Source organism: Vipera berus (assembly GCF_964194415.1).
Source record: "Vipera berus genome assembly, chromosome: 11".
NCBI classification, from domain to species: Eukaryota; Metazoa; Chordata; class Lepidosauria; order Squamata; family Viperidae; genus Vipera; species Vipera berus.
Window position 1 is genome coordinate 10,801,237 of NC_138214.1, and position 24,467 is coordinate 10,825,703.

Genomic DNA, 24,467 nt, shown 5'->3' on the forward strand with positions numbered 1-24,467 from the left:
AGGCCAGATGCGTCACGAGGAAACTGTGCCCACCCCATTGCCAGCAATGGGGAAAAAGATCTGATACGTCACACAATGTTACTATGTGACGTCGCGAGTTTGACATGTTTGTACTCTAGACTATCAGGAGACTATAGCCTGACTCATCAAAGCTATCTTTACATTCTTATGTTTGTAGTGCACTAACGGTCACTAACTCTCACATCTGACTGGCTTTAAATGGTAATGGTAATGGATTCATGGAGAACGTCAAGGATCATTGGCCTTAAAGCCTCAATGATAGCTCCATGTTAAAGACAGCATACCTCCAAATACCAATTGCAAGAGAACAATGGTAGGATAAATGTGTCAGACCTGCCCCAATCTGATCCCTTAGGACAGAAAGACCCTTGACTCCATTTGGTTAAAGCAAAGGGTTCTTTTAGTAAAGGTGGTTGGCTGCAGTAAAGTCAAGCTAGCTCTGAATTTTCCCATGCTCAAAAGATACAGAAAGCCGCAGCCCATCCCCCCCAGTCTGTTTTGACCCAATCAGAGCTTGCCGAAATGTTTTGAGAACACTGAGATGTTTGTTGGTAATCCACATATTTTCTCAGGGTATCCTGGCCTTGGGATGCTGGTTCAAACTGGATCCAGGCTGCTCTGGTCTTTATCACCTTTATCATTCCCCCCTCCCTATTTCCCATAATGTACAGAAACAGCTTTATTGCCCTTCCATCCTCCCCATCCCCGTAGCCTGTAAGGCACCAAGCCTTTCTTTCCTAAGGGATCCGACTGGGGCAGGTCTGACAAAATGTATGTCTCTATTACCTGGCTTTGATGTTCCCAGAGAGATCCAGATGGCCTCATGTTTGACTTAAGCTGGATCTTGGCCTAATCTGGTCCGCTGTATGCTCAGTTGGACTGAAACAATAGCTAACGTGTAGAAGTTATGCATTAAGGGTGACTCTCATTGACTTCAGCAACTCTAAGGGCAGCCCATTAATTCTGTTGTCAAGGATGGAGTTATCATTCTGAACCACCAGGGTCATCAGTCACAGGCAAGACATACCTGGGGCCATAGAGTCCCGAGACAGGGGAGAAGATGAAAACATCTTGCAGAGTTGAGTTGTCCATTTTGGAGTTCATACCCATTGTGCTGGTTGGGGTGGTAAAACTGCTGGTTGGGCTGGTTGGGATCAAAGGCTGGAAAGGGGGTGGGGGTGGGAGGAGAAAGAGAGAGAAAAGAGAAAATGCTAAATAAACTCTCCTACGTTATTTCCCTGCAACAAAATTGATGCATCGTCCCGAAGGGCAGAGTTGACGTGCTGAAAACTCTCACCTTCTGGATTGATAATAGCAAAAATGTCTCTCCAACAGATATTTCACCTGACTATCTATTAACGGGAAGCCCTTAGTTATTTAGAAGAGACTGGTGTAATAGAAGCAAATTATTATTATTTTCCTCCAGAGAATAATTATTTATGCAATGTGCACACCCATACACATCTATGCGCAGAGACTTAATCCTGGAAAACAGGAGTTGGCATGTGGCTCTAACACATGGTGACTCAAGATGAACCATTAAGTAGAAGTCATCTCAAGTTTATAGACGTTCATACAATAATCAGATATTGGAACTCGGTGCTTAAAGGTAATTGGTCCCATTAAAGCTTAGGCAGGGATGCATAAACACCATGCATTAATTTTGAAAGGGACTTTTTAAGGAAATCAAACAGATCTTTAGAAGCAAGGATACTTTGGGAATAATATGTAGATTGGATGTATTGCAATCGCCATTCATAAGAATTATGATTAAAGTGTCTCAGAAATTACTTAGTCTGTTAAACATTTCTAAATTTTCTAAGTTGCAGTCTCACAATTCCTTCAGATCCACCACTCTAATTGCTCTTCTTCCTCTTCCTCTTCTTTTTTTTTGCAATGTAATTAATAGCAGAAATGAGCAGGAGAAACACAGTCTCTTGTGCCCTGTGGCTTCCAGGGTCAATTGTAATATGGATGATGGAAAATTTCCACAGGGCGTCTACATCTGTAGTAAGGAATTTGCCTGAACAAACAGAAGCCAGAATACAAGATTTTGTAGTCTTCCAGAATCAAGATCACGTGAAGTGTTAATACCACTTTATAATGCCTTGGTAAGACCACACTTGGAATACTGCATCCAGCTTTGGTCACAATGCAAAACACATGTTGAGACTTTGGAAAGAGTGCTGAGAAGAGCAACAAAGATGATCAGGGGACTGGAGGCTAAAACATATAAAGAACGGTTGCTGGAATTGGGTATGCCGAGTTTAATGAAAAGAAGGTGGCTGGAGGGGGCTGGAGGCTAAAACATACAGGGAACGGTTGCTGGAATTGGGTATGTGTAGTTTAATGAAGAGAAGGACGAGGCGTGACATGATAGCAGTGTTCCAATATCTCAGGGGCTACCACAAAGAAGAGGGAGTCAAGCTATTCTCCAAAGCACCTGAAAGCAGGACAAGAAGCAACGGATGGAAACTAGTCAAGGAGAGAAGCAACCTAGAACTAAGGAGAAACTTCCTGACAGTTAGAACAATTAACCAGTGGAACAACCTGCCTTCAGAGGTGGGGAATGCTCCAACACTGGAGGTTTTTAAGAAGAGACTGGACAGCCATTTGTCCGAAATGGTATAGGGTTATTATTATGGTCTAGGGGTGACATGATACAGTGCTCCAATAGTTGAGGGACTGTGACAAAGAAGAGATGGTCAACCTATTCTCCAAGGCAACAGAAGGCCGGACAAGAAACAATGGATGGAAACTAATCAAGGAGACAAGCAAGAATAAGAACTAAGAACAAACTTCCTGACAGTTAAAACAAGTAATCAGCGGAACAACTTGCCTCCAGAAGTTGTGAATGCTCCAACGTTGGAAGTTATAAAGAAGAGATTGGGCAACCATTTTTCTGAAATGGTATACTGTTTCCTTTCCTGAGCAGGGAGTTGGACTAGATGACCTCCAAGGTCCCTTCCAACTCTGTTATTCTGTTATTTTCCTGGACATTTTGTGACTGTTCAGTCTTTGCCTTTCTAGTTCTCTTCCATGAAACAAGAGTTAAAGAGGGCCAAAGTAACTGCCTTTAATTATTTTAGGGATGTGTGGATAGGTTTTTAATACTGAGTATTTTTTTTTTAAAAACTAATGAATATGTCTTTATGTATATGTAGCCAACAGGGCTTAATTTGGAAATGTATTCCTGCCATACCATATATTCAAGTATAAGTTTTGAATGCGCAATACTGTATGTTGCTTTTCTGCTTACCCAAAATCAAAGTTAGGTGCTAATTGTCCATGAAATAGCCAATTCCCCTTTCCATAAATATTCATAACACAGTGGAATAATTATTTAGGAGTATTTCTGTGTGAAGTCTGCTGAGCAATAGCAATAAAGTGATAAGAGTGCAAAAAAACCCAACAACCCCAGAACTTATTTTGGAACCAAAACACTACTAAAATTCTATGAAAAGAGATTTGGTCAAGAATATTTTGGTCCTGCAGCATGAAATCAGCTCACTCACCTTTGGCTGGCCCCACCAGAGGTGAGTGCTGCAACCTTAAGATAAAGGTTATTTTTTCCCCTAATTAAAGTCTGATGACATCAGCAAACAGAAACAACTTTGCTGTCAGAGGGTAAAGACTCTTTGCTGTTGTGGGAACATTAAGACCAGCCAAAGAATCAGTGGGAAATCCTGAGAGAGACCCAAGAAGGATAAACTTTCATCAAGGCTTTATTTTACAGAGTCTCCAATCCAGCTCACCCATGTAGGGCTGTGGCTCATAATTAAAACATCACTAGTCTTAAATGAAAATGGCCATTGAGAAGATAGAGTGGAGATATTGAAAAGGTCAACACTAGAAGCAAAGGATGGAAATGAGAAGGAAAGAGATTTATTTAAACAAGCTCCAGAAGGGCAAAATCTGCCAGAGATGCTGGAATGGTGTCATGTATCATAGATGCATTTGGCCTTGTGAAACCTCCCGTGAAATGAAGGAGCAAAGCTGACTCCAAGACAGTGCTTAGTTGATCTCATCTGATCACCGCAAGGTCTTTGAGTAGATGTCCTCAACTGTACTTTGAAACTGGAATGTGCTAAAGACATTCCAGCAAGGATGGGAAAGTCCTCTTTCACCTGAAACTCTCCATAGGCCCTCTACTCTTGGGTTGCTAGCCTGTGGGATGCAAATGGGGAACTGCATCAGACCCCCCCCTTCCCAAATGCACATGCAGAAGTCCGAGAGATTTACATCCTTCTATTTTCAAGTGTATAAAGCAGCATTTATTCACTGGCGACTGCTCAGGCAGTCCTTAAATCAATCCCACATGCCCAGTCAGGTGCGTTCTCGAAATGCAAGAATGATGAGTGACAAGCCAGTTCATGCAAGGAGAAAATATTTCTCACTCTGAGAAATCTAAATATATTCTCCCCCACTCATCCAACGATCACTGTTCTGTTGTCATCACAATCAGTCAGTCAGCAGAGGGAACAGCCTGCCGTAGACTCACTACAAAAATCACTTGTAGTGCAATGGATCTGTTGGCAATGAAAAGTTGAACCATCTTCCCAGGATGCTTAACCGCAGAACAGGAGATCTCTTCTCAGTTTTGTTTTAAGAAGATGTACCTAAATGGCAACCTCAAACCCTCTGAACTTCATGAACTTCACATTCAAGCACAGAATGGGTAGAGAATGACATTTCCTGCCCTCTTTCTGACTCACCATTCAGAGCAGCTGCTTCATGGCCTTTTACAATTTTTCCCAGGACTGGTCCAACCATTAGTCAGAAGGAAGCAGCAACCTGGGTGAAACCCGCTCACTGTTCCCCTATTTGTAGCTATTTGGAGCTACAAGTTCACTGCATCTAAGACATCCAGTTCTTTGGATGCTTAACAGGCATTATTTTCAGGGGAAAGGCTTCACTTGACTTCTGAATGATTGTGCAAGAGTTTGTGTTTTCTGCAAGGAGGGGGAGCCAGGGGCAAAGCAGTCTGTGCCATGACAAATTTGATTTGATTTAATTTTAATATTTAAAACTGACTAATGTTTCGTTTAATGAACAGAGTTTCTAGTGATGGCTCCCACCATTGTGTTAAATGCGACTGAATAATGTAATAATGACTTCCCTCATTTAATTAACTGCAAATGCAATCCCTTTGATTTTCAGAATCTAACCATTCTGTTCTTAGAGATGTCTAACTGTAGAATCTTCTTACACATAAAGAATGACTGTTAGGTGGCCAGTTTGAAGCCTCTAAGGGCTGCACCTAAAGATTTTGAGGTGGGGGTGGTATAAACAGAATAACAGTGCTGGAGGGAACCTTGGAGGTCTTCTAGTGCACTCCTCTGCTGAAGCAAGAGACCCTACACCAGGAATTCTGGGAGTTGAAGTCTACGAGTCATAAAAGAACCAAGGTTGCCTACCCCTGCCCTACACCATACATGGTTATCCAATCTCTTCTTAAAAATCTCCAGAGATGGAGTATCAACAACATAACAGAATAACAGAGTTGGAAGGGACTTTGGAGGTCTTCTAGTCCAACCCCCTGTTCAAGCAGGACACCCAATACCATTCCAGACAAACGGTTGGCCAGCCTCTTCTTAAAAGCCTCCAGTGATGGAGCACCCACAACTTCTGAAGGCAAGTTATTCCATTGGTTCATTGCTCTGACTTTTAAAAATTTCTCCTTGGTGGAGCAGTGGGCTAAAGCCTCCTTAAGTAACACCAGCTGCCTGCAATTAGTGCAGGTTCGAGTCCCACCAGGCTCAAGATTGACTCAGCCTTCCATCCTTCCGAGGTAGGTAAAATGAGGACCCAGGTTGTTGGGGGCAATTAAGCTGACTTTGTAATAATGCCGCTTGGGGTGTGTGTGAAAGCCCTAATAAGCAGGCATATACATAGAATGAAGGCTACTGCTAAGCACATTGGTTTGTGCTTAAATTGTAAGCCGCCCTGAGTCTTCGAAGAATGGCGGGATATAAATGGGATTAAAAAAAAACTTCTAGGTTGCTTCTCTTCTTGACTGGTTTCCATCCATTGTTTCTTGTCTTGCCTTCTGGTGCTTTGAAGAATAGGTCGACTCCCTTATCTTTGTGGCAGCTCCTGAGATACTGGAACATTGCTATCCTGTCACCCCTCGTCCTTCTTTACACTAGACTACAACTTTTGGAGGCAATGTTGAACCTTGCACTGTGCATATCTGAAAGCTAGTGTTATTTACAGTATTATACAAAGGGTGGCAAATATTAGGTGATCTTTCTCTGAAAGTCATGGTTGACTAACAAAAGAAAAACATAAAACCCAGCTTGGATCAGATGTTCTTAGTAAGTTGGGAAAAGCTGCTCTCGAGTCGCAATTCTGTCTTTATCAAACCACTGGGAGTTTGCTTTTTCAAATCCTCTTGAATCCTGTAGCAATCTAACAGGGACAACACTCAACCGCCGTTCACGATAGCTTTGCTTGTTTTTTTTTATACTGACAAATAAATAATATTTGTCTTTAAGCTCATAATCGTTTGGCCTCCAAACCTGAAAAATAAGCAGGTTGGGAAATCCAAGAGGGATTTAAAATTTCTTCTGAAAAGAATAGCTAGAAGGAAAGGGGGGAGAGAAGAAGCTGTGATAGGATGGAAATGAAGAATAATGTGGTTTGATAGCGTCTATTTTGCTCGTGAGAGAAAGAGAGAGAGAGAGACTTGAATGAGGTGCAGTTGGCTAAGGGCAGCTGGTGGAAAACGCAGGGCTTGTAATTGTGTTCTTCCTCCATTTGGAATCCCAGTAATAATAAAAGGGAAAAAAAGACGTGAAAAGAAAGTCATTAGATTTATGCCTTCTCCTCTCGGAGGGACGATTAACAGAAAAACATATTGCACTCAATTTCTAGGTCATTGCTGGTGCTGATAGAACCAGCCATTCAAGGTGTGGGGGTGGGGGAAGGGTCTTCCACCTTCAAATCACCGTTGTGGCCATTTGGGGCTCAAGACCTATATCCATCTGCACCCACGGGAACTTAACCTTTGAGTAAAATGTAGGAATGCGTGACTAATCCCTTCAATTGCACTTCGCAACATAAAGGAGAAGAAATTGTGCTCAGATCAGCAAGTTGTGGAAATGTGGAAGATACGTTATGATGCACCCAAAACTTTGAAGAACAAACGTGGCAAATGTATTTACTGGGTCTCTGTGGATATCTGGGAAACTCTCTGGCTGTTAGCCCAATGAGGTGGGCCAGGCATGAGGCACAAATTGGAGTACTTGCTCTATCTTTCTCTATGGAGATTCTCAGTCATCCAGGTCATGGTTTCCCCAAAAGTGCTTTTCCAAAAGACAACTGGACTTTCTTTGTTTTTCCGTGAAGACGTTTTGCTTCTTCAGCTCTATAGACCCCTCACTGAACCCCAGAATGGAAGAAGCTTCTTGGATGAGAAGTAAAACATCTTCAGAAGCAAGAAAGTTCACTTGCCTTTTGACAAAGCACCTTTCAGATGACTAAATGTGTTGTGTTGCATTGCATTGCATTGCATTGAACTTAATTGCACTGCACTGCACTGCACTGCATTGCATTGCATTATACTCTACTCTACTCTACTCTACTCTACTTTACTCTACTCTAGCTGAAGAAGCTTCTTGGATGAAAAGTAAAACATCTTCAAAAGTAAGAAAGCACCTTTGCCTTTTGAAAAAGCACCTTTGGGGCAACCATGACCTGGATGACTTAGAATTTCTGTAGACAATAGATTTAATCATTTGACCATATCAAAAATATAAAACTAATACAAATCACAAAGACATTAAAAGAAAATAATAGAACAAGCTCTCAGCAAATCCTCCCCACTACTGTTAACCCCAGCCCATTGTTGCTTCTTTACATGCCACTGCTAAAGAGGATTGCTGACAGCGACACCCCCCCACTCCCACCCCCACCCCCCGACAAACAAGAGCCAGTGATGCATTTTTCAGAGTTCATTAAACAAAGACTCTGTCCAAGGTCATCTTACCTGGAGAGCAAGGGGTTTCCACCTGACGTTCTTGAGAAGTGCCGGAGCAGAAACAAGAGTATTCTGAGGTCGCTTCTTCAACGTTAAGATCACCCCGTTTGGGTCTTCACGCAACGCATTGACCAGATTCTTTAATTGCCAGCCAACCTGAAAAGAAAATCCCACCGTGGAATTTTAAAAAGTCATTTTCCTCCTGCCTTTGGTTAGCTTTCTGTAACCAAGGCTGCTTTGATGTTAATATCTCAGTCAATCAATCCATTTATCGTTACAGCCAAAGGCCAACACATAAATTAAACGTTCAAATAAAACAAAACAAAACAGAACCAAACACAAGCAGACATAGCAATATATTACAACTAATGATGTCATTAGTTTTACAGACAGTATAACAAAACCTAGCTACCTTCAGAAAAACTGAATCCTACTGAACTGACAATAAAAATACATTGAGTATAGTCTAAGGCTGGATAAAAACACATACTCAAATTAATGATAAAAGATTACTAAAAAGATCTAAAATGTTTATTTATGTTTCTGGCGAATCCCCAGTGTTGCTGTGCAGCATCGAGCCACCTGCGCCGTGATCCCTGTCTGCTCGTCCTTATGCAGCCACTGGAGATAAATGCTTTCCTTAAATTAATATTGTGAACGAGGGATTCCTTAGGATTGACTTTATGTTACAAAGTGAGTGTGCAGAATTGACAGCTTGGATTGCAAAAATCCAGATGACCACCAGGGAGGAATACAGGATTAGATTTCTGTATGTCTTTGCTTCCACCTGGTGGTCATTAGTATGAAGTGCAGATGTGTGTATCTGTGTTATGCCGAAAAGACATGATCGGAATCCCTCTATATATTAAAGGAGCTCCTCCATTTAGCCAGAAAACAGCCTTGTGGCCGTTTTTTTAACACTTGCGTGTTAATGTCGACAAAGCAAACCCTCAAAGCAGCCACAGCTTTATTTTAGATGAAATATGAAGCCAGGATTTCTTTTAAATACTTTTCACAATATACCCAACTGTAATATAGATCTCGTCTATCACTCTCGGCAAGAGTTGTGTAGTGCCTGTTAAGCATTTTGTTCCTTTCTCTTTAAGAAAAAAGGTAATATTCGTTTATTTTAATTTTTAAATAGGGCAATATTGTGATAAACAATCCATTGCTCTAGCATTACTTTTTAAAAATACAGACAGTGATGTACTGTTCTAATTTTTATATCCTCTAACAAACTGAATTATTGCTTTTAATTATCTTCTCTACTGATGGATCTCTCTGTTTCACTGGAGGATTTTTTAGCAGCAGCTTCAGAATAATTACAAAATGAATCCTTGCTGTTGTAATAGGATCTGTTAATTTGGGGGTAGGGGAGAAATTGGAATGGGGAGATTGGCAAAGGGAGCTTGCATATTGGAGAATAATATTGCTGCAGTTTCTTCAAGGTGTTTAATTAAAGATAAAACATTATTTATTTGAGCTATGGAAAAGTCCACGGAGGGAGAACGGAATTTATTAAGTTATTGCAAGTAATAACACCATTTGCAAATAAAGCTCTTGTAACACAGAGGGCCACATTTCTCTGTCTTGAAACTTAGAGGCATTCTAAGCATTTTTTTTCTTAAAAGAAAAAAAAAAGGGAACAGTAAAAGAAATTCACCCCTTTACATTCCAATATGGAGGATCCTTTAAGTTTACAATCCTAGGAAAAGCTCTTTTGTTTGCATGAATAAACATTCCACCTTCCTATGAAATGCAATGTTTAAACAACGTTTTGAAAGAGCTGTTAAGCAAACAGTTGGAACATAGAAATGAAACAGAGTATTTTTTTTCTATTAGCATGCATGGAACATTTCCAGAATAAGCATTAAAGAGTTCAAGGGGCTGAGTTTGGAAAGATGTGGGGGGGGGGGAAGGAAGCAATAGCTTCTTAGTATGGCTTCAAAGTCCACTCTGGAAACCTTGCAAGACAAACACAGACTTTCCACGGTAATTGTCTTTACAGGTGGTCCTCGATTTATGACCCACAACGGAGCCCAAAATTTCTGCTGCGAAGCAAGACCTTAAGTGAATTTTGCTCCATTTTGCTCCATTTTCCTGCCATAGCTGTTAGATGAATCACTGCAGTTGTTAAGTGGGTAACCCATTTGTGAAGCGAACCCGGCTTCCCCATTGATTTTGCTTGTCAGAAGGTTGCAAAAGGGGATCACGTGACCCCAGGGACTCTGCAACCGTGATAAATATGAGTCAGTTGCCAAGCATCTGAATTTTGATCATGTGACCAGGGGGATGCTGCAACGGTTGTAAGTGTGAGAATTGGTCATAAGTCACTTTTATCCGTGCCGCTGTAACTTTGAAAGGTTATTAAAATGAACTGTTGCAAATTGAGGACAATCTGTAATTGCTTGAAAGGCTCAACAGGAGAACAAACACTCAGAGCCAGCCCTAATCAGTATTTAGATGGGCTGCCATTATATATTCTGTCCTCATTTTTCTGTTAGCCAAGCATTCTTAGTCTTTCATGGGACTTTTTTTTCCAGGAATTGCGATTTGCTATCCTGAAGATCTGTCTTTAGACCCATGGTGGCAAATCTATGGCACGCATGCCACAGGTGGCACACACAGCCCTGTCTGTGGGCACGCGGGCCGTTGCCCCAGTCCTAGGCCTTTAGCTGGGTTTTATAAAACCTTTATAAAACCATGTGCAAAAAAAAAAAGATTCAATCAATCAATTTCAACTTCTCGTGGGAAAAAAAAGATTGATTGATTGAACTTTTTAGTCCCATCCACTCTGATATTACCACCACAGCCACACCCACCCAATGGGCCACACCCACCCAATGGGCCACACCCACCCAATGGGCCACACCCACCCAATGGGCCATGCCCACCCAGCACCCGACGATACATAAGTGGGTTTTGGGTTGCAGTTTGGGCACTCGGTGTCTAAAAGGTTTGCCATCACTGCTTTAGACCATCAACAATCCAAGCTAGGTTGACTTCCATCTCTATTTGTATTCATGCTTTGAGGCTCTCCTGAAGCCATTCTTCTACAGCGCATGAAGAATTACACCCGACTAGGATCATTTTAGATGATTCAAGCATCTATCGTGAACTCATTATTAGTATATGACTGCTACGTTGCTTGATCATAATAATCTTGCCAATACTGAGAAAATAATCACCCTTGAGAACTTAAGAAAAGTAAAGTTGTATTTCTGGCTTCCCATTTATTTTTTTGTGAGTTTTAAACAAATCAATAGTGGCTAAGCTTTCTCTTGTGGCACGGCAGCTGCTGCAGAAGTTTTAAACAACACTAGTGGATTCACACCTTGTGTTAAATCAGAAGGTGGCATGCTGGTTTTTGATTTAGCACAATGTATGAACCAAGCCAGTTGGCTTGTAAAATCATGCCTTAACGTTAGATGTAAAGAAGGCCATTGTTATTCATTCTGACAATTATTATTTTTTTTAAAAAAATAAACCTTGACTTAGCATGATATATGATCTGCAACCCCAACATTGTTTAATACTTGTTCCCCATGTCAGTATTGTACAGCTAGCCCACATTTTGGATAGAGAGGACTGCTGGTTTGAAAGAGGGGTCAAAGAGGCCATCTAGGTCAAAACTGAACAGCCCTCTCTCAACAAAGGGGGAGGGATATGACCTCACCTATCCCCAGTCTACAACACGGTCCTTTCAGCAGTTCCAAGAAGGCTCCACACCCATCTGCACTACTCAGGTGACCCCGAGGACACAGATAAACCTCCAGGTGGCCTCAATGACTCTCTAAATGGATGCAAATGACCAGCTGTCTGCAAGGACTAAAAATCCTTCCATTTCCCCACCATCCAGTCAGAGCTGAAGAAGCTTCTTGGATGGGAAGCGAAACGTCTTCAAAGAAAAACCAGAAAGTCCAGTTGCCTCGTGAAAAAGCATCTTTGGGATAAGAGACTGGTCAGCCATTCATCTGGAGGGGTATACGGCAGCGGTCTATATACCCAGTGGTGGGGAGAGGGGAACTGGCCTGTTCAAGTGGTTGCCCGGTGTGTGCACATACACGTGATGCTTGCGCACGTCGAGCACATGTGCTGGCCAGCCGCTTGTGTGGCCCGGTTCTGAACAGGCCACAGCCCGGTAGTGGGCTACAACCGGAGGGTTGAGGACCCCCTGTAATAGGGTCTCCTGCTTGAGCAGTCCCTTCAAACCCTGTTATGCTATGCTCTATGCAGTGTGGGGTTCACCCGATTCGCACCACTTCGGCAGACCCGGTAGGTAATTTTTTTGTTGCCCAGGCCCAGAATGGACTTCCGGAAGCGGCTTCCACACAGAGAAACGGCTGTCCACCTATTTGAATCCCACCACTGGTTCTGTGGTCATTTTAGGAAGTGCCAAAGAAGACAAGAAGACACTGAACATAGCCCAGCCATGCTGTACGTGTAGTGAGATTTTTAAAGGTTAAAGAAAGCTGGAGGAAATCTTTGTCTCTTTATCTTAAAAAAAAAGAAAAGAAGAAGTCAAGTATAATTCTTCCTTCCAGCCAGACAGATTTTATTTGGGGGGAAAAAATCCTTAGAAAAGAAGAACAGATGGGAAAACCCAAACCCAAACCTTGCCCGGTCAAAGCAACACAAGTGAGGAGCAGATGCATAGATCCATTCTCAAAGATGTAGTCTGAAACAGGAGAAAGAAAGAAAAAACGACAACACAGAGATGCAAAGAGCCTCTGCCAGAGGCTGCCCTTTCAAAATGGTTATTGACAAGCAACGCAAGGGGTCTGCAAGTGCACAGTTCACATCCAGCCCTCTGGTGATGGATTTAACCTCATTTAGAATTGGATTGCAATACTAAATATATTTTACCAGGGAGAAAAATCAGACGAAAACGCAGTAGGATTCTAACTCGGTGAGCACACAGTCCGACACAATTATCAATATTGACTTTGCTCACATGAGTTCTGTTCCTTTCCTCCAGGCATAAACCCAATCATTTTCGAGCTGGTTTCTTTTAACCGAGAAAATGGGTTTGGCTATAAACGAATTGGGGCTTTATTTCTAAATTATTTCCCCTTTCATCTCTCTGTCCTTTAAGTTAGGTCCTGAAAACAAAAACAAAACAAACCCTCATCCTCCTGACATTTAATCGCAACCTGAAGAACCAGCTGGACTTTTGAAAACTGGGTATAAATGTTAAAAACCTGAGAGCCTTGGCAAATTTCACTAGCTCCTTCTTGCCGGAGAATGTTAAATAATTAACGCCCCAAAGATAAATTGCTCAAAGAGGAAACCTTAATGAAGGAGTCATTAAAAACTAAAAATATATATAATTGAGGCCATCCGGCCCCAAGTGTCAGTAGGCCGAAATGGAAAGCTCTTAAAATGTTATTGATGATATGGCTGAGTATTGAATTTGGGCAAAAATAGAAAGATGACGTCATGATGGACTGGAATTCTTGAAAGTGGAAAATTAGAGACACCACGGATACCCATATAAGGAACAGTGGCTGGAATTGGGTATGTCTAGTTTAATGAAGAGAAGGACGAGGGGAGACATGATAGCAGCCTTCCAGTATCTCAGGGGCTGCCCCAAAGAAGAGGGAGTCAAGCTATTCTCCAAAGCACCTGAAAGCAGGACAAGAAGCAACGGATGGAAACTAGTCAAGGAGAGAAGCAACCTAGAACTAAGGAGAAACTTCCTGACAGTGAGAACAATTAACCAGTGGAACAACCTGCCTCCAGAGGTGGTGAATGCTCCAACACTGGACGTTTTTAAGAAGAGACTGGACAGCCATTTATCTGAAATGGTATAGGGTTTCCTGCCTGAGCAGGGGGTTGGACTAGATGACCTCCAAGGTCCCTTCCAACTTATTATTATTATTATTATTATTATTATTATTATTATTATTATTATTATTATTATTATTTTGCATCACTTTGAGAACGCAATCATTATTAAGCTAAATAGTTGGTAACTATTTAAAGAAGCAAATTTCCATAACTGAACGCTTGCTGCTGATAATGGCCTTTTGTTCACCTGGAATATGTTATGAATATGTTATTCAGAAAGCATTCAATGAATTTTATTTTTCCATCTGAGATTCCTAGAGCAGCAGGGTGGCCTAGTGGTGAAGACCACTTGAAAAGTTGAGAGTTCAATCCTAGGTAGTGGCAGATTTTTCTCTCTTAGGGCGCACAGAAAAAAAAAATCTGCTGTGAACTCAGCATAGGCGTCAGGAAGGGCATCCAGCCAACAAATGCTCAGCTCCATCCAGTTGCCCTGTACCCCAAATGAGGGGATTACAGGGTTGTGAAAAGGGAGTTTTATTGTGGCTTCTTTTCTATAGATAGTCCTCAACGTACGGTCACAACTGAGGCAGAATTTCTGTTGTTAAGTGAGACATTGGTTAATTGAGTTCTGCCCCACTTTCTGACCTTTCTTGCCACAGTTGTTAAGTGAATCAGCACAGTTGGTAAATTAGCCACACCGTTGCTAAGTGAATCTGGTTTCTCCATTGATTTTACTTGTCGCCAAAGGGGTGTGTGTCACACAACCTCGGGACACTGCAACCGTCAGGAATATGAATCATGAAGCTAAATGCTCACTTGTGCATTTATGAGCCTGACAATTGTGCTGCTAACCACAAAAAAAGACTAACTAAAGTTAACACTAAGCAATGTTAATGCTGTATGGATGCATCTGCTAGATCTTTACCTTGTCAAATGTATTGTGTGAACAACTGCATATAAAGGAAGTGCTTCTTATCTCTTATCTTCTTATCTCTATTCCTATGCATTCCCATTGGTTCCACTACAGTAGCTAATATGGTACAGAGATATATTGCTGTGTCTGACAACAGTCATGTTGTGTTATCAGAAGAAGCAGAAAAATGTGTGCTTTGACTCATCACTGTACAACTAACAAGGTGTGTCTGAATGTCTAGGACTGATAATGATTGGTAAGAGGACTACAGAATCGTTAGAATGAACACTTGGAGTTGAGTTCAGGTATGGTGATGTGGACATGGTCTGTGTAAGACTACAGGACTTTGATTCATCTAATAAGCCAGTGCTTAAGATAAAATCTGCTCTGGTTGAAATCTGGATGGCATTCAGGATTTCTCATTTGAAAAATAAAAGGGTAAAAAATAATTTGATTTATCCAGGAAACAACAGAGAGCATCTGATTAGCACCAAGTGCAGTGAAAACTCTCTCTTAATGTCCAAGTATTCAGTCAGTCTGAGAAGCAAGTCAAGCACTCAAATGGATTATCGGGGGAAACTTGATATTTGATGTTTGAAGCAAAAGACTGAATAGAAAAGCTTTGATTTTTTTCCCCCATCAGCTGTTTTTAACCTACAGAAACAAGCATTTATGTAATCAATCCGAGGTTTTCGTGATTAAACTGGAGTCAATGTTAAAGTTGTTTGGTTAAAAGTAAATCAGGTAATAGATTTTGTTGTGGCGTGGCCCATATCCCCTTAAATGCATTGCTCAGATATGAATGAAGCCTTGTTCAAAAATCCATTTCAACTATTTTCTAACGGTTACTGGATTCAACCTTTAATTAAATTGAATTTATTCACATCCCTGTTGCATACACGAATGCAAGACAGATGAAGATTTTAAGCAGGGATCAGGCAGTAGGTTACCATATTATCTAAAGATTTAGTATATTGCACCTATATAAAGAAGATTAAACTTGTCTTCTTGAAACGTCAGTTTGGAGAAATGTCTCACCAACTTGGATAGATGTCTGTCGTCCACCGTCACAAAGAGTTGCATAGCAACCACTTTCCTGATGGTGATTTGTCTTACTCAGTATGAAGGCTACTGAAATGTTGAGTGATTGTAGGACACTTGTTCATTTTATCTGAAGCGAAGATGCCCTTGACCAGCATCAAGGATATTGTGTCAATGCACACACAAATGCAGGAAGTCTCATGGCTCCATCTCGGTGAAAAAAAAGTATTCTCAGCTGAATGAGGAACACAAGGGAAATGAATTGAGATCAGCTTCCGAATCTCCGTTTCTTTCATAATTAGAATGACACTGATGGAGTTCATTAGTTTGTTCTTCGCTCATTGTAAAACCGCACATGTTTCTTCATAAGCTGTTCTTTGATTGACACGCGGTTGGGTTGAAAGGGCAATCAGAAGGGGGGAAAAACCACACATTTTAGAGCAAAAAGGCTTGGCTTTGCAAAGCTGTTTCCAAAGAGTGCGTATTTTTTTGTTCCTAATTTTAATAAGTTACAAAGGGGAAGTAGGCACGTGATGGAACCGGTTTATGAATGCATATCCAAAATCAACACAGGCAGAAGTGTATTTGCTAAAAAAAAAAGTTTCTGAAATTCACTCCAATACGATGATCAGTAATAGTCATTGCTGAAAAGAGAATAGGGGGCCAAATGGAAGAACAGCATACTCTTTGAGGGAAGGCGGGTGGTTCCAAAATGGAATGAATGAATGAATGAAATGAATGAATGAATGAGTGAGTGAGTGAGTGAATAACCTTCTTTGTATTCTTACATTATCGGCTTGTCTTATAACAAAGCTAAACTGAGATTCCACGCACGTGTGTTGCTCCAATGCCCTGATAAAGAATATGCTGACCTTAGTTTAGCTTTGGGTTTATCTTCAATCCTGCCTTTCAACCTCATGAAAAGGTTAACAAAGTGGCATGCAAAACACCCTGTATTCATGCAAAAATTCTCCTAAATGGAAGAAAAAGAAACCTAGCACAAAACAAGAAGAAACTGTGAGGATGCAACGTATTTTCATATATGGTGGACTTGTAAAAAGGTTAAAGCTTTTTGGATTAAAATTTGGTGGAATATGCAAAAGATATTTAAGAAAAGGATAAAGTTTTCTCCGCAATTGTTTTTATTGGGTATTATTACAGATACTACTGTTATAGATACTAAGTTGATGTTGAATTTAATCACGGCAGCGAGACTCTTAGTAGCGCAATATTGGAAGAAGGAAGAACTGCCGACTATAGAAGAGTGGACTTTAAAAGTTTCCAACTTGGCGGAGATGGCAAAGATTTCAGCGTATTTGAAAGACCAATCGCAACAGAGATACATTGTGGAATGGAGGAGATGGATTGATTACATTCAGAATAAATATGGGACTAAAAAGTTTCATTTAGCATTTGAATAAGTAGTGGATCTATATGATGTATAATTAGTTAGTAGTTATTTTACTAAGAGTTAAAGTGCGATAGAATTTAATGTTTTATTGTTGTTAGCATATTTTAGAATATGTTTGCTTGTATTTTTATACCCTGTATTCAGCTCTGGGAAGTCGGGGAGGGGGGAGGGGTGGGTGGGGAGGGGTTGGGGATAGGGGAGGGGGAGGAGGGGGGGTTTGTACTCAAAAATGTATTGTAAAACTTTTCAATAAAAAAAATTGTTAAATGCAGGTAAGCTTTCCTAAGAAAGTTATCTTAATTGTTGCATTTCAAGTAAAACTTGTATTTGTTTGCTTATGGGGAATAGTATGGAGATGCAAAAAAAAAAGGTATGGGGAGAAAAAAAGTACTCAATATATTCATTTTCAAAGAAATAGTAACAGTTGATTATTAAAACTCAAATAATACTGAAAAAAAGAAGAAACTGTCCAATTTCAAACCCATAATAAAACCACCAGACGATAAAGCAATAAACATAATAGCTAATATTCTGGTCACGTGGCCAGTGTGACTGTATGCCAAAGGTGCACAGAACATTGTTACCTTCCCACCAAAGTGGTACCTATTTATCTACTCATATTTGCATGCTTTTGAACTGCCAGCTGGGCAGGAGCTGGGGCAGGCAAAGGGAGCTCACCCCATCGTGCAGCGCTGGGATCTCGAACTTGGACTGTTAACTTTCCAGCTAACAAGCTCAGCATCTTTTAGCTGCTGAGCCCATCAGACCCCTATACAGGGGTAGTTGCAACACCATAAGAAGGGACGCGGTGGCTCAGTGGGTTAGGACGCTGAGCTTGTCGATCAGAAGGTCGGCAGTTTGGCAGGTCGAATCCCGAGTGCCGCGTAACAGAGTGAGCGCCTGTTACTCGTCCCAGCTTCTGCCAACCTAGCAGTTCGAAAACCTAGCAGTATGTAAAAATGCAAGTAGAAAAATAGGGACCACTATGGTGGGAAGGTAACAGTGTTCCGTGCGCCTTTGGTGTCTAGTCATGCCAGCCACATGACCACGGAGACGTCCTCGGACAAGCGCTGGCTCTTCGGCTTTGAAACGGAGATGAGCACCGGCCTCTAGAGTCGGAAATGACTAGCACGCATGTGCGGGGGAACCTTCACCTTTACCTTACTAAGAAGGTCAACATTGACCTCCTGACAGCAGTGGAATAAGTGAGCAGTGTCCAACACAGGGGAACTAATGTAAACCTAAGAGAGGAAACCATACATTTCCACTTCTCTTACAAAGGTTCAAACCAATTCACAGTGAAAAGGATACATAAAGATGTTAAATGGCCACTGGTGCTAAGCTAATCCTTCTCAATAAAAGGAGGCGATTAAAACAAATGACTGCTTAGTATTTCCTGAGAAGTGTACTCACCACCGTTTGATGATTGACCTGGATCACCTCATCTCCTGCATGGATTTTCTTACATTGGTCCGCTGGAGACTAAAGGCAAGAGAAACGGGGAAAACCAGCCATAAGTCCCATTTTTCCCAGTGCCGTTGTAACTTCAGACGGTCCCTAAAGAAACTGCTGTAAGTCGAGGATGACCTGTGCGTCAGTCGCCTGATCACAGCCGCCACCTCCTTTAACAAATTTCTCTCAGGGAAAAAAAAAGTATGTATTTTACGAGATATGTGTTGTCTCTGTATCCACCTTCCCCTCTCCCCCCTCCCCTTAATACAGTATTTTGTCTTCTGCAGCAAAAACCTTAAAAAGAGAAAAGCATTTGTAATACAGGCAGTGCTCGACTTACGCCCACGACCGAGCCCCACATATCTGATTGTTAAGTGAGGCATTTGTTAAGTGAGTTTTGCCTCCCCATTTTACAACCTTTCTTGCCACAATTGTGAAGTTGTTGAGGAACTCGGTTGTTAAGTCAATCTGGCTTGACTTTGCCTGGCAGCAGGTCGCAAAATCCGGGGACGCTGCAACCGTCATAAATATGAGTCAGTTGCCAAGCATCTGAATTTTGATCAGGTGACCCCCGGGATACTGCAACGGTCATACGTGTGAAAAATGGTCATGGGTCAGTTTTTTTCCCCAGTGCCATTGTAACTTTGAATGGTGACTAAATGAACTGTTGAAAGTCAAAGACTACCCATATCCATAAAGTATTTTGTTTTCTATAGCAAAAACCTTCTCTCTCCTTCCCTCCCTCCCTCCTCCCTCCCTCCCTCCCTCTCTCTCTCTCTCTCTCATCTATTTATCATCTATCATTGTCACCATTATCATCTATCATCTCTCTATCTCTCCCTCTCTCCCTCTGTCATCTCTCTCTCTCTCTCTTTCTCTCTCTGTCTGCTTGTCTGTCTGTCTGTCTCTATCTATCTGTCTGTCTGTCTGTCTGTCTGTTGTCTGTCTATCTTCATCATCATCATCTCTCTCTCATCTATTTATCATCTATCATCATCACCATTATCCTCTCTCTCTCTCTCTCTGTCTGCCTGTCTCTATCTATCTGTCTGTCTGTTGTCTGTCTATCTTCATCATCATCACCATCATCTCTCTCTCTCTCTCTCTCTCTCTCTCTCTCTCTCTCTCTCTCTCTCTCTCTCTCTCTCTCTCTCTCTCTCTCTCTCTCTCTCTCTCTCTCTCTCCAAGGCAAAAAGCACTTGTAATACAATACAGTACAATTAATTTTGGCTACAGCCTCTGTATATTATTTGATCTGGGGACAATGACATAATACATTGCAACTTGAGAAGGGTGTAACCAAAGAGGACATTTGGAGAAATCCACCAAATGTTATTAGGCTCTCAGGAAACCGTCAGCAGAGAAGCTGAACACAAACTGACTCTGAACAAAAAGCAACGTCTTAGGAACCCCATGCAGAAGCACTTCAAAAGCCACCAACTTTTTTTAAAAAAGAAAAGAAAGAAAAGAAAAGAATTCTTTGGAAGGGAAATATCATCCAGTCCAAACTAACAAAAGAATCCCAACTTGGGGAAGAGTTTTTGTCTGTTCACATTTCAATTAAATGCATCCCCTAAAGCATACACAAGAACTAACCGCCGAGGCGAACAATGGGATCAGCTGCAAAGGAAAGTTGATTTCTTTCCAGTTTTCTCAACTGCCGAGAAGAGAGGCACAAGGCTCGACAACATTGTTCAAAACTGGGCAATTATAGAGACTGCAGAAAGTATATAAATTTATCTGAAGTCCAGCAGGCATAGTTTCCGAGATATTGGTGTGCTTCTCAAGGAAATAGCTTTTAGGGTTCTTTTATGCCTTTTAGTTAGACCCATATGTCTTTCTAATGGTGTAGCTATCAGCTAAACTCAACTCTGCCTCCTCCAGTCAGCTGCCCTTTGGATGTCTTGGGAACCTACTGAATAGATCCCAGCTAGGATTTGGCTAGCATCCTCATCTATCATCTCTCTATCTTCCTCATATCCATCTCTTTCTCTCTTAGTGTGTCTGTCTGTCTGTCTGTCTGTCTGTCTGTCCGTCTGTCCGTCCGTCCGTCCATCCATCCATCCATCCATCCATCCATGCATCTATCTATCTATCTATCTATCTATCTATCTATCTATCTATCTATCTATCTATCTATCTATCTATCATCATCATCACCATCATCGATCATCTCTCTATATCCCTCCCTCCCTCCTTCTCTCTCTCATCTCTCTCTCTGTCTCTATCCATCTGTCCATCCATCCATCCATCCATCCATCCATCCATCCATTCCTCCATCTATCCATCTATCTATCTATCTATCTATCTATCTATCTATCTATCTATCTATCTATCTATCTATCTATCTATCTATCTATCTATCTATCATCATCACCATCATCGATCATCTCTCTATATCCCTCCCTCCCTCCTTCTCTCTCTCATCTCTCTCTCTGTCTCTGTCCATCTGTCCATCCATCCATCCATCCATCCATCCATCCATTCCTCCATCTATCCATCCACCTATCCATCCATCTCGTCCATATTGTCCATATCATCCAAGCACTTTAAGACTTGAAGCATTTGTGAATGCAGTCATGGAGGCATGGAGAACCTCAATGAAACCAACCTTAAAACTGTACCTTCCTCCAGCCCTGACTGCCAATCCTCAAAGTCTGCTTTCCATCAGAAAGGCTGCCAAAGGCATCTTCTCCCTTGGTCTTCTAAATAATGTAAACACTCGATTTTGTCTTTATTTACGCTCCACCTTCTCACAGCCCTGCCCTCCTTCCTATCCTTGTAGAACTGGAGAAACCTACCCACCCACCCATCTTCCGTTCCTTTCTCCCTTAAAGTTTAAAATAGATCTTTCCTTTTAAACGGATTCCACAATTATAAAGGGGAGGAGAAAGGGAAGGGAGAGGATGCCCATTTGTGCTGAACATAAAGTGATATAAATATCACAATAAAATTAGCAAGTGTGCTTTATTACTCTACTGGAATAACTGCTACCACGTATCCTAGGCGGATTTAGGAGACCTCTGCAGAGACACAATCAGCACACAATCATCTGCCTTCCATTCTCTGAGAATCATCAACACAATCATAACCATAATGTTAGTTTCAGCCATTCCCCCCCTTCCCCCCATCTTCATTTCATTCTGTTTCACTTAAAGAGTTTGCAGTATGTTTCCTAAGGAGCAGGTCAGTCTCATATTCCCCAGAGGGAAAGGGGAGGTTATATCAATAATAATAATAAAGGCTAACTCCCTTTTCCATCCTGCCTTGTTAAACTGGGATAATTTTATTCCCGAGTCCATCTCTCACGTGGAAAATAAGCCTTGGGGAAAGAGAGCACGAAAAGAACCCTTAAAAGCATTTCACTTTAATAAAAGTCAGGTAAAGAAGATTTTTTACAAGGGATGTGGTGGCTCAGTGGGTTAGGACGCTGAGCTTGTCGATCAGAAGGTCGGCAGTTTGGCGGGTCGAATCCCGAGTGCCGCGTAGCAGAGTGAGCGCCTGTTACTCGTCCCAGCTTCTGCCAACCTAGCAGTTCGAAAGCACGTAAAAATGCAAGTAGAAAAATAGGGACCACTCCGGTGGGAAGGTAACAGCGTTCCGTGCGCCTTTGGCGTCTAGTCATGCCGGCCACATGACCACGGAGACGTCCTCGGACAAGTGCTGGCTCTTCGGCTTTGAAACGGAGATGAGCACCGGCTCCTAGAGCCGGAAATGACTAGCACGCACGTGCGGGGGAACCTTTACCTTTACCTAAAGAAGATTTTATTTACTCTTCCTCCATCCTTTCTGAATATAAAATATAAGCATCGTCTGAGCATTCATGGGTGTAGCCCTTTATGCAATTTGAGCCGGGGAATTGAAATTGAGTGGCAGGTTACACACTTTTCTTCTGGTTCTGCCAGCCCCAAAGAAAATTGGGGGTGGGGGGTGGGGGAAGAAGCCTCCACCAGAGAATTAACACAATTATTTTAAACCCTCACTTGAAAGAGAAAAGGAGGAAGATTTCTAATGCGATCTGATCAATGTGTCTGTTAAAAATGATGCAAATATAAACATAACATAGAGGCACGCACCTCCTCTTAGCCGTAAAAATGCTTGCCTGCTCAGATGTAGATGTTGCAAAAGGAATTTTGCCAGCTGCCACATCTTTCCCCAAGAGCAGAACGGGACAACTTGCCAGGGCCAACTTGCCGTGGAACAACTCATCGCAGGACCATTCAACAATTCGATTTAATTCTTTAAAATAATTTCTAAAAATATTTTAATTTTTGTACTGCACATTTTCATTTTGTCCCTCCTTCGGCATCCTTTCTGCAACGATTCTAGTCCCCCATGTCTTCAATATTGGTGTAACTCAGTGGTCCTGCGGCGAGTGTCCCTTCGTCCATAGCTGTCGGGCCCAGGAACAACACACAACAATCCAGCCAGAGTTCAGTTCCCTTACACACAATAGGCGGTACAGGTACTCCTTGACTTACAACCACAATGGAGCCAAAAATTTCTGTCGCTAAGTGAGGAGTTCGTCCAGTGAGTCCTGCCCCATTTTACAACCTCTCTGGACGCAGTTGTTAAGGGAAACACTGCAGCTGTTAAGTTACTAACACGGTTGTTAAGTGAATCTAGCTTCCCCATTGAAGGTCGCAAAAGGATCACGTGACCCATTGATGACCCTGCGTCCGTTATAAATGTGAGTCAGTTGCCAAGTGTCTGAATTTTGATCACGTGACCCAGGGGATGCGGCAACGATCATAGATGTGAAAAATGGTCACAAGTCACTTTTTCAGTGCCGCTGTTAAGTTCAAACAGTCACTAAATGAACTGTTGTAAGTTGAGGACTTCTTGTATCTTGCCACACTAAACTTTTATTACTTTTTATCTTAATAGATGTACCCTGGAAGATTCTAGGAAGAAACTATCCTAACTCTCTTCCTCTGTCTCCAACCCAGCTCTGGGCTGGGCTACCTCTTGTCTGCCCCCATCCTTGGAATGTGCTCCCTCTTTTTTGGGGGGAAAAAGTGACACTTCACTACAGTCCATCACAAACACACACTTCGTAGGCACTGTCCATCACAATAGCATTTTCTTTCTTCTTAGTTTTATAAATTATTGCTACCGACTCTGGGTTCCCCTTGAGCTGATTGCTGCCTTCCTTGGTTGGATACACGCTTCCTCTTTGTTGTGTTCTTGGGATTAACATATGGATAATGTTTCCTATCTTTATAGAAGACATTGAATAATGTTATACTGAAATCTGGCTTCCATTTTGCTGCGTTGTTTTCAGGCACCTTTTAATTTTGTTTTAGCTTCTCTTGAAACTACCTCAGCTTATTGCTGGAATGGCTGAGAAGGCTTCCTTGATGCTTTGGCATCAGCTCTGAACTTTCTCTAGCTGTCTACATTTCTCAGTTTGAAAAAAAGTCAAATGGAAAGATAGTCCCTTGAGATTTAATTACAAAAATAAACAGTCTAGAAGACTGAAAACCGCTGGGGAGATATTTCTGATGAAATGAAAGTCGGAACATCCATCCATATCTCTCGGACACTTTGTGACTAAGAAGGAACAAGAACTCCCTACCCAATCCTTGAGAATTTCATAGTAGTTCACTCCTCCGTTGAAATAATTTCAAGGGCAACTCTTTTTCCTCAAACGGGATGAGGTGTGGGGGAGACAGTACAGGAGAAGTTTTCAACTGGGCTCTAGTATCCGATAATTTATGGAATGGAAATGAATCTCACGTTTTAAAGAGCTGTGCAAAACTTTATAGACTGAGGTGGTCAACTGCAATGCTTGCACCATTCTTTAGAAACCACAACATATGTGTTGGCCTCAACAAATGTTCTTAAGGTTGGAATGA

At 41.7% G+C, this 24,467-nt stretch overlaps 1 protein-coding gene across 1 annotated transcript in view; it reads right to left on the reverse strand.

Moving 5' to 3' along the window:
• LOC308673052 (connector enhancer of kinase suppressor of ras 2-like) overlaps positions 1 to 24,467 on the reverse strand; it is a gene marked incomplete at its 5' end in the record, with an annotated part of 264,161 nt that overhangs the window by 87,046 nt on the left and 152,648 nt on the right. The window contains 3 exons of the mRNA XM_081336433.1: positions 1,049 to 1,182; positions 8,012 to 8,158; positions 18,571 to 18,639. Coding sequence (XP_081192559.1) covers positions 1,049 to 1,182; positions 8,012 to 8,158; positions 18,571 to 18,639 — 350 coding nt within the window. The remainder of the gene's footprint in view (positions 1 to 1,048; positions 1,183 to 8,011; positions 8,159 to 18,570; positions 18,640 to 24,467) is intronic.